Source organism: Durio zibethinus, chromosome 22 (genome assembly GCF_047325235.1).
Source record: "Durio zibethinus cultivar Kanyao isolate XHJ-2024 chromosome 22, ASM4732523v1, whole genome shotgun sequence".
Lineage (NCBI taxonomy): Eukaryota > Viridiplantae > Streptophyta > Magnoliopsida > Malvales > Malvaceae > Durio > Durio zibethinus.
This window is the reverse complement of record NC_143183.1, coordinates 16,420,913-16,431,779: the sequence shown is the minus strand read 5'-3', so window position 1 is coordinate 16,431,779 and position 10,867 is coordinate 16,420,913. Positions and strand designations below refer to the sequence as shown.

Sequence of the window (10,867 nt, the reverse complement as noted above, 5' to 3'; positions counted from 1 at the left end):
AAAATATAAGTGAATTCTGTATTGATTTTAGTCATGTATCTGAGTTTTTATCTAAAGTTATTATCTTTAATTGAATTTCAAAAATAATATTATGAAAATTGACAAATGCTGTACAGCCTTAATTACAAGTTACAACTTAATTGAGGATTGAGATGGCTAGAAAATCATGAACTCAAAGCTAAACTCAAAGAGGAGTAGATCAAATCAATTCAATTTATGTGGTCTCAAGGACAAATAGGTTGATGGCCTTTTAACCATTCTATTGACTTTTGCGAGTATGGGGCCGAACAAGACATGGCCCCTAGGGTTCCCTACAAACGACGTTTGCTTTTCCATTTCTTAGCCATTGTGGCAATGACTGTCACATATCCTTCCTATCCTACATTCCTAGAGCATGTGGTTCCAATTCTTTCAGAAAATCTTAAACGAGAAGACTATTGGGAAAGATTAATGCGTTGAATACAAGTACTCGGTATATCGCCCCCTTTAAAGCTTGGGGGGGGAGGGGAGGACTTGAAAGTCCCGTGTCCAAGGGGATGTAATTTCTTCTGATAAATGTCAAAACCAAGTCTTTCTTTTTCTATTTTTGAACCTAAAGTCTTGGTCAAAACCAAGTGATGTCCTAATTAATAGAAATGAAAGCATTGGATGACAATTACAAGCAGTTAGCAAATTGCAATGTCACAAGTCTCCCCACCTTGTTTATGTTGACGAACAACCTGGTTTTGGGCCATATTCATGCTATTGGGCCATCGTTTCATGGACTCATTAGCAAATTTCTTACGCGAATCGGCCCATGATCGGGATGTGACGTATCCATGTGTTAGACCTTTAGCCTCACAAAGAAATTTTCTCCCAAATTCCCATCAAAATTTTCTCGGTGAGAAGTAAAGGAAAATGTCTGCTGTAGGCACTTCAAAGGGTGTTCTTGAAATCGCCAAATTCGGTCTTTATGTGTCGATCCCCATCGTTCTTATGTACACTTTCGCCAACAACACCAAGAATCTCCAGAAATTTATGGGAAATGTAAACTCTCTTTTGTCTCTTCTCTTCATTATATTTAAATATTAAAAAAACGTTGTAGCTTTTTTGTTTTGTATTTTTAGTTGGTGGAATTTGTTTGATTTGTTGAATTATGTGATGGGTTGAGATCTTTGTTGAAATTCGATTGAAGTTTGATACTTGTTTGAGTTTCCCGAAAATTGGGTGTTTATCTCCTTTCCAGCTTATTGGCAACAAGGAATTATGTTTTTTGTTTTCCTGTTCTCTTTGGAGGTATATCAAAAGATCAGATATTTGTTGCTGTTGAACATGAGGTGTTGTTAAATGATGCAACTTTTTTTGATGGGTTGAAGTGATCGATGTTCTTTATGTTTATGTTAATATTCAGGGTTCTGGCTTAGGTATTTGGCGAAAAAAAAAAAGCAATGTTTTTGTTTGTTTATTGGGAGAGTAAATGGAAGTCTTTAATGGTTCCTCTCCTGCACTCCCGATCATGTTCAAATAGTTTGAAGAGGAATTTGAATTTAAAATCATAGTTTTAGCAGGGCCATGTTATATAAATTCATGGATGAAAATTCGTCCATGAACTTGTATATAAGTGAGATGATGGATTTTAATTAAAACCATAGTTTTGGGGCAATGTTATGTAAGTTCATGGATGAAAATTTATTCATGAACTTGTATATAAGTGAAATGATGGATCTAAAATCATAGTTTTGGGCCCATTTTATGTAAGTTTATGGATGAAAATTCATATAAGTGAAATGATAGTGGACATGTTGCTAACTCCAGCTACATACATTGGAAAAGGCGTTGTTTGTTATTGTTGTATTGTTGAGGCTTTCAGCTTATAGCCACTCAAAGTTGTTTAACTACATGCCTGGGCCATTTATCAGAAATTCTTGACAGTGAATGAATGGAGCCCTAAAGATTAGCTGGGCAAGCCCCTATGTGTAGCTTCAAGGATATTTTCCTCTTTCCGATGGAGTTGCAGGCTTATAATACGTCTATCTGTACATGAAGTATTTAAAATTATCTTTCAAATGTGATTGTTAAGAGTTAGATTTTCAGGTCTAAAAAATTTATTTGTCAATTTATGGAGCTAGCATAAGAATATGAAGTGAAAAATATCTTATGCTCCATTATTGATGCAACATTTTCCTAATGGGGTACTGGTTCAAAATTTCATCTCATCCTTAATATGGAAGAATTCTTTTGTTTTTATAAGGTGCCTTTCGATAACTTCTGCATTCGGTCTAGATACTAATACAGCTTCTACTTGACCTTAAAAGAAAAAAAATGCATGGATCCTCTTAACCCCTTTATTTTTCATTACAAATAAAATGTCTTTTGCTATTTGATGATTGGACGTAAAGCATCTTAAGGGCTTATAGAGATAGTGTGGCAGTGAATGAGATTGCCGTAGATCAAAACTGCCTGCGGATTGGAATGTCTAGAATGGTGATTTGCTATGATTCTTCTGGAATTTTACTTCTAACTTGAATCATGTTGATGCTTTTATAAAGGTTGCTTACGTATCTGCCTATTTCAAAATATAGTTCTTCAATTGGGGCTGCTTTGCTTGTTAAGGATTGAATTTGTTACCTTTGAACTATACAACTTTTTTCCCTAGATTATTTGTTTTTAGAGTCTAAATGATTTCTCTTTTCCTTTGATGTGAAGCATTCGTACGTAGTGTATCCTGCAGAGGGACCAAGACCTCCATCACCAGAGGAGTTAAGGGAGATGGCCCGGGAGCTAGCTAGGAAGAAAAATATTCGATGATGCTCTTTAGGGCTGTAAGTGATCTATGTAGCTTTTTCGGTTGTACCTATTACTATTCCAATAAACCTGCATTTGTGATATGCTACAATGACTATTGTGCATTTGGAAAAGGAAACAATATGTCTGGTTTGTACAACATTACTGATCAAAATTTTATAGCTAAATTTGTTGTTTTGCTTGCTCAGCATGGAAATTCACATTCTCTCATTGGTACAATGTTAGTTAAAGATTCGATGGAGCACTTTCCCATTTGTTTATTTTTCTTCACTGAGCTCTATTCACAATTTCTTGCCAATTCTTCACTAAATCTACGTATCATCACTATGAAAATTGCCAAGTTCTTCAGTGTCAAATTCAATGGCCTGAAAATGTACGGCAGAAAATTCAGTATGCTTAAAAGCCTCTACTGCCGTGTTTTTCAAAGCCTTCCAAAACTACAATCTGTAATAGTTCTGAGGCCTCCAACCCTGACAATTTTTTTTTTAATGTATTTTCGTGGTTAAAAAATTCCAAATAAAAAAAAAAGCAAAATAGTTATTATTGTTGGCTTGCACGAACTGATTTAATTAATAATATTTTGATAAAATTACTAGTGCAAATTACAATTATTATCAAGCACTACATTTTTATACAAAAATTATTGAATAATTAAACAAATAAATTAATTAACAAACTAAAACATAATTAGATAAATTTAATATAAAGTTGAATTAAATTCATATGCAATGAGATTTGAACAAAAAATTATATAGTTTTAGGATTTGCTCCTTGTGGTTAAGCTAAAGCCTTGTTGGCTTAGAACTAGTAAGCGGTAACAATTAATAGTATATAGAAATGTAATGGTCGAATTATGATAATGATCTGTAACGAAATTTGATATTCAATCTTTTTACTGTATAATTTATAGAAATGTAGTCGACATACTATTTTTATATGATAATTTTAGTCTAATTATTAATTTAGTCAAATTTTTATCGGTAAAAATGCTAGTGTGATCATTAATTTGATGGTGTATGCGTTAATTTTACTGATGTGGTGTTGACTTTACTAATATGGTAATATGGATGACTGAAATCAGTTGTTAAATTATATAAATGATTTTTGTATTCACACGAAATTTAAATTTTAGTCATTTTAGTATAATTTTTAAAAATCCTATTTTTGTATAAGTTGAATTTGATAATGTTTGTAGACACCCAATTTTGTCTAAAGATTTTTCAAAATTTCTTAGGTTTTGAATTTTAATTTTGATTGTGCAATTGAGCCTTAATTGAAAAAGTGAATTTTGGGCCTAAAGATTAAATCTTAAATTTTATTTGTATTTTAATTTTTTTGTTTAATTTTTTTTTTTAGTAATAAGAGTCAAAATCAATTGGTAAAAAAAAAGGATAAAAATAAAAAAAAGTGAAATTTTGTATGAAAAATATTGGATTCAATTCAATTTTGAGATTTTATCTCATATTTTAACTTTAATGGTTGAAGAATTTTGGAAAGATTTAGGGTTCATTCTATTGAAAAAAAGAAGATTACATAAAAAATAAAATTTGAAAAGAAATCTTAGATTCGGTTAAATTAATTTCTTCTAAATCAAAAGAGATTCAATTTTTAGGACCTTGAATTTAAGATCAAAAGGGGGACTTGACAGCAATTGATTTCAAGATCAAACAGAGGTCATTGAAAAGAAAAAAAAATTGAATAAAATTTTGAATCAACAAGCAAAAAACCATTAAGCAAAAAATTTTACAAGAAGATCTAGTTAGAGTTTTTGGAAGAAAGGTTAGGATTTATAGTAGAAAACATCAGTTTTTAAAAGGTAAAAAATTATTGGAACCCGTGATCATTGAGGTAATGTTTGTTTTCTTTTTCTTTTATTGTGATTTTTGCATAACTTTTATAATATTTAATCGCTTACTCTTATTTTTATATTTATTGTATGGTATTTATTTTTGTATAAATTTGCATGAATAATATTATATTTACATGATAATTTATTTGCCTAATATATTTGTTTGCATGATTAATATATTTATTTATGTGATTTATTAATATATTTGCATGATTATTAATATATTTATTTGTATGATTATATTTGATTGCTTGATTATTAATATATTTAATTGCTTAGTTCTTAATATATTTATTTGCATTATTATATATTTAATTGCATGTTTATTTACATGATTATATATTTAATTGTATGTTTATTTGCATGAGATACATTGTTAATTGCATGATTATTAATTTACTTATTTGTGTGATTGTATGATTATTAATATATTTATTTGCCTAGTTGATTATTTATTTATTATCATTGCATGATATGATATTATATGTTATTGCATGATTAATATTATATTTAAATGATATTTAATTGCATGTTTCTATAATATTGTGTATAATTGCATGATTATACATAAATACTAATATATTTGTGTGATTGTATTTGATTTCATAATTATATATTTGAATGAATGGTTACTAATATATTTACATGGTATTTTATATTTTTGCATGATAATTAATATATTTGCATAACATTCTTGCATGAATATTTTAGTATGATCTAGGCATGATATTATTACATGATATTTGATATGATTTATAATATATTTGCATGATAATCTATTGTATAATATGATTTTATATTTATGGCATGAAAATTTTTGCATGGTATGATTTAATATTTATTGCATGATTAAATGATTATTTGATATTTTGATAGAATTTTTGTATCACCATGTTTTATAAATAAATAAAAGGATTGGAATTGATTTATTTGCATAATAAAATCCTCTTTGATAAGGCTTAGGTAAGATAACACATAATTAACTTGGTCCCAATTTTGGGTGTAAAGAGGTGCTAAAACCTTTCTTGTACGTAATTGACTCCTAAACCTTAGTTTTGATAATGTAGACCAAAATCTATTCCTTTCAGGGATCTTTATTTTACACTTAGGACAACTTTAAAAAGGATAAATTCATAAAGGTGACCAATCACACATAGATAAAAAAGATTGATAGCGATTTCATGATTTTGTGTCTAATGGGTAGGTTTTTTCAACCTAAACGTTATGACAGTTTGGCGACTCCATTGGAAAGATATTAGAGAGTCAAGCCATTAGTTAATTATGTATTATATTAAGCCTTACTTTGAGCCGTTAGTTAATTATGTGTTATGGTAAGCCTTACTTTGATAGTTCTTATTATGTAATTATTTATGATTTTTATATGGACTAATCTATTTGTTTGTTTTGCAGATATTATTTTTTATTCACACCTGTCATTTGATTACTCGGTATGTCCCTTTACACATACCACACTTGCATTCATACATAAGCTCTATACTCGGGCTTTATCATTATTAAGAGGGAGCAAGTACGTATACTCTCGTGAGGTGATAATTTTCTTGTAAGCTAGCGAAAACTCCCACTCAAATTGAACTATTTTCGTTTGAACCTATAATGGTGGGCAATGATTGAGGTGTCATACTAGTCTTTAATGGATAATGATGTAAGGAATAGTTTGGGAGGCTTTAGATTGTTAAGCCTTTGAATCCAGTATATACATGAACCCTAAGGATCCAAATCTAGTCGAGAGCTTTACCTTCCTTTTAATTAGAAAAGACAAAATATGACATATGATGGGATAGTTATTATTCTTGTAAATTCCTTGTATATATTTTTGCATATTAACCCTTTATATTTTGTTATTCCTTGTATATATTATATTATGTTAACTAACATTTTTTTATTCTCTCTATTTTATTGTGCATGCATGCATCATTAGATTTACACAAGGAATGATTGCTACAAAACAATCTTAACAAAAAGAATATTAATTTTATCCATGGAAAGCCTATCAAAGTTCTTTATGTGCTTGAGAATCTGAAGAAGCTTAGCTTAAGGGAGGTGATTGTTTGCTAGCCAATTATGTAACTACTCTACCTGCCAAAATCCATCTCAATCTCAAATGAAATGATCTTAGCAATTTGGTTAGTATTTGGAACCCTTGGAATGTCACTGCCAAGGAGACTTTTCAAAAGAAGTTTAAGGACCTTACATTACTTCTTTTAGTCCCTGTTGATGATTAGCTTATTAGGGCCATGGTTCAATTTTGGGACATTTCATATCATTACTTTGTGTTTAATGAGGTTGACATGGTGCCAATTATTGAAGGATATTCAACTCTTATTCGTTTAGATCTCTTAAATCCTACTAAGGTATATTGAAAAAATAAAAAGATTGATTACCAAAAAAAGCTTGCTTAAATAATGACCGTAAATGTCCAAAGTGTTGATAATTGGGTAAGAGGTAAAGGTGAAAGTGTTGGTATTGCTTGGTCCATTATTCATGACTTTATATACAAATATTTTGGCACTAAAAGATGAATGTATTTGATGGTATTGGCTCTATATGTGATGTGGTATTTCCAAAAGTAACTAACTATATTGATGTTGCAGTGGTGGATTTTTTTGATCAATTTGGTTATCAAATCAACCCTATTCCTGTAATTTTGGTTGATACTATTAGATCTTTAAATCATTGTCATTGAAATGGAGAAGGTCATTTTATTGGATGCATTTAATTATTAACTATTTGGATGAAAAGTTATATAAAAAGTAACAGTGGTAAATTTCACAAGCCATATTTCATTACAAGTATTCCTATCAAGGAATTTTATGAAAATGAATGACCTACACAAAAATCCAAGGAAGCATGGATTTTATTTCTACGCAGGCTCACTAGCCAACATGTGATATGGAGAGCTCTTTGGATGCCTTATGGACAAATGTTGTATGGTTATGAAGATAAGCTTTGGGTTATTCTCTTAAGCTTTTGGGGTGCAGTGAGTTATTCTCCCATTATGGTACAAAGACAATATGGCTATGAACAGTTTATTCCAGTCAATTTCGGACTTAGTAAAATGAAGTTTTCATACGTTGAAATTGATGCCTCCATAAAGATAGCCAATAGCTTACAAGCTTGGAATTTGGCTCAAAGAGAAGATAAGAAGAAATGCTCAAATGAGGTTTACCCATGAGTACTTTGTGTGGCATATTAAGTGAGGTAAATATATTAAAATCCTTAAAGAAACAACTCTAAATGGCCCAAAGAAATGGCCACCTCTTAATCTTTTATTGGCAGTGGAAATTGTTGAAAGAAAGCTCCAAGTTGAAAAATATGAATTGGAGCTTGAAAACAAAAGGCCAAAAAGGGAGTTAGAGGAAAGAATGGACAAAAAGGTTTAAGCATTCAGACAAGAAAGGGATGAATGGAAAAATCTTTTTTTTTTTTGTATCTCAACATCACATAGTCATCCACCAATCGTGAGCTAGCCTAACTTTTGAAAGAAAATGGACAATTGCAAGCAAAGATGCAAGAAAAAGATGAAGCACTCATCGAAGCACAAAAGTACATCCAAATGCTTAATAGGGTAGTGGTCGAAATTGAAACACAAATGGGTTTTATGAATAAAAAATGTGAACAAGCCAAGTAAGCATATATGAGAAAGCATAGTTAGAATGCTTGCTAGACTTAATCACTATGGCTACCTATAAAGTCAAGAAAATGGTAGAAAAAGTTAAAGAATGGAAGATAAAGGTAGCACCAGTGGAAACACATGGCCAAGAGGTGCTAGCCTTCTTTAATGAAGTGCAAGGCTAATATTGACAAGCTAGGGATTTCTTTCCACAATAAACTTTAGACTTTTCATGAATATAATATTAGATTTGATTAGAAATAACTTTCAATTCAATAAAGATTTTCTTTGTTGTTATGTGGTAAATCTTTTTTATAGCATTCATGCATTCATATATAAACAACTCTCTAAAGTGCATGATAATAAGTTATCCTAATTCTTAAAAATTGTGAAAAACCAAGGTTCAAGGATAGCTTAATCTTTAAACAATCTAAGGCTCTACAACGTTAGATATCAAGCAAGGATCATGAAAAAAAAAAAATTCTTTGCTTTCAAAAGCTAAAAAAAACACAAGAAAAATTGAAGGAGCAATTGAAAATTATTACTGAGTTGCTAGAGAACATGAACAAGGAAAAAATGGTAGAAAAGATGGTGATACAAAATGAGATTGATCCATTATATCCCTTTAGTTTTGGCCTATATTTAGCACATGCCTCTCAATAAGCCTAGCACCAAATGCCATTCATTGCAAACTATACTTATGTACAGATTGACGTGCCAGCAATTGTTGTTCCTACTCTTATTACCTTTGTTCTTGACATTAAGACATCTGATCTTACACAAGTTTCAAATCTTTATAATCCCGAAGAGCAAGAAAAATTGAAGATTGGTATTGTTGAAACTAAAAAAAGCTTTGAAACCTAAAAGATGGATATCATTAAAGAAAGCTTAGATATATTATGGGGATAAATTTTTATAGGTCAATGGATGCTATTAGACTCTGCTTAGTTCTTGATATGGTGATTCCACCAAATTTTAAAGTTTCTGAGTTTGAAAAGTATGACGGGACCGAATGCCTTATTACACATGTTAATATGTGTTATTATAAAATGGCTGCATATGCTCATAATGAGAAGTTGTTCATCTATATTTTTCATGATAGTCTTATTGGTTCAGGAGCTAGGTGGTATGTGCAACTGGATAGATCTTACGTTCGTGGATGGAGAGAACTTGTAAGAGCTTTTATTGCACAATACAAACACATTATAGATTTGGCACTAGATCACATGTCTCTACAAAGCATGCAAAAGAAGGATACTAAAAGTTTCAAAGAATATGCCCAAAGATAAAGGGATATTGCTACCTAAGTTGAACCATTGCTCACTGAAAAGGAGACCACAATCTTGTCTGTCAATACTCTCAAAGATCATTACTATGAAAAGATGATTAAAAATGCCACTAAAAATTTTAATGATATGGTAATTTTTGGAGAAATCATTTAAAATGCCATCAAGAATGAAAAGCTTGAAGGTAGTGATGCAAAGAAATGGGTTATGCTAAAAAAGAAAAAAGTAAATGCTTAAGTTGTAATTTATTAGGGGCAACAAGTTAGAGGCTTCACCCCATATTATCCTTACCCGATATACCAACCTTACTACCTAACCATCAACAATGTCTCTTCAAGTTCTTATGCTTATCAACCAGTCATACAGTCATCTAACTCTCAGCCAGTTGCTTAACCTAAGAATCAAGTGAAAAGAGAAAGAGCACTTATAAATGCAATTTCTATGACACACATTGAGCTACTCTTTGAACTCATTGAGAACTATTTGGTCACATTAATTTATTTAGAGCCTATGAAGCTTTTCTACCCTAAGTGGTATGATGCTAATGCTACTTGTGACTATCATTTTAGGATTGCTGGCCTTTTTATAGAAAATTACACAGGATTGAAGTATAAAGTGCAAAGTTTGGTAAAAAATGGATTGGTGAATTTGATCGAGAAACAGAGTTATGTGTCATCAAGAACTCTTTGCTTAACCACACTAGGGCATAATTTTGAAGGAGTTTTTGTAAATATTTGTCACCTCAGGGACTTTAAGAAATAATGCAAGTTTGGAACATTCGAGAGTATTTTATGTTAGTATTTTATTTATCTTTCATCATTTCAATAAAATGACATACATTTTCATTACATTTCTTCAATTGTTCCATTGCTTTTATATATATGCCTTCCATATCTCATCCACTCCCATGTTCTAAATAATTAATGTTCAAACAATCATGACAATAATTCAAGATTCGATTTTAAAAGCATCATTCATATTGATGAAATTGATAAATTGAGACTCTTAATTTGTTGGGATCATTGAAGTAAAATAGGACAGGTTTCATGAAATGAAACTAGCATAGGATTTCATTCATTCATAGATGGAAGTGATACAGTGTGAGGTTTTTTGTGATGGTTCGTTCACAAATTTATTCTTAGTCAATAAATATTCTTCATTGAGAGTATTTATATTTGAAATGGAAATGATCATCTTTCATCTACCTTTTATACAAGGAGTAAAATTATCCATTTGCTATCCCATTTAAGTCTGTTGAATTTTTTTTGAAAAAAACCCTAACCAAGGATCACCCTTTACACTGAGAGCAAAGTTTGA

General features: G+C 30.6%; 1 protein-coding gene across 1 annotated transcript; it reads left to right on the top strand.

Moving 5' to 3' along the window:
- The first annotated feature begins 839 nt into the window (after nt 1-839).
- On the top strand, nt 840-2,971 carry LOC111307359 (uncharacterized). The gene is made up of 2 exons (XM_022905369.2): nt 840-1,026; nt 2,686-2,971. Exons 1-2 carry the CDS (start codon nt 898-900, stop codon nt 2,785-2,787), a joined length of 231 nt encoding a protein of 76 aa, XP_022761104.2. The 5' UTR covers nt 840-897; the 3' UTR covers nt 2,788-2,971.
- Nucleotides 2,972-10,867: the final 7,896 nt, after the last annotated feature.

Excerpts from the sequence above, each read along its gene's own strand:
- LOC111307359 (XM_022905369.2), top strand. The coding sequence starts at position 898 with ATGTCTGCTGTAGGCACTTCAAAGGGTGTTCTTGAAATCGCCAAATTC. Across the intron at positions 1,027-2,685 it reads TCCAGAAATTTATGGGAAAT|CATTCGTACGTAGTGTATCC; the intron begins GTAAACTCTCTT and ends TTTGATGTGAAG.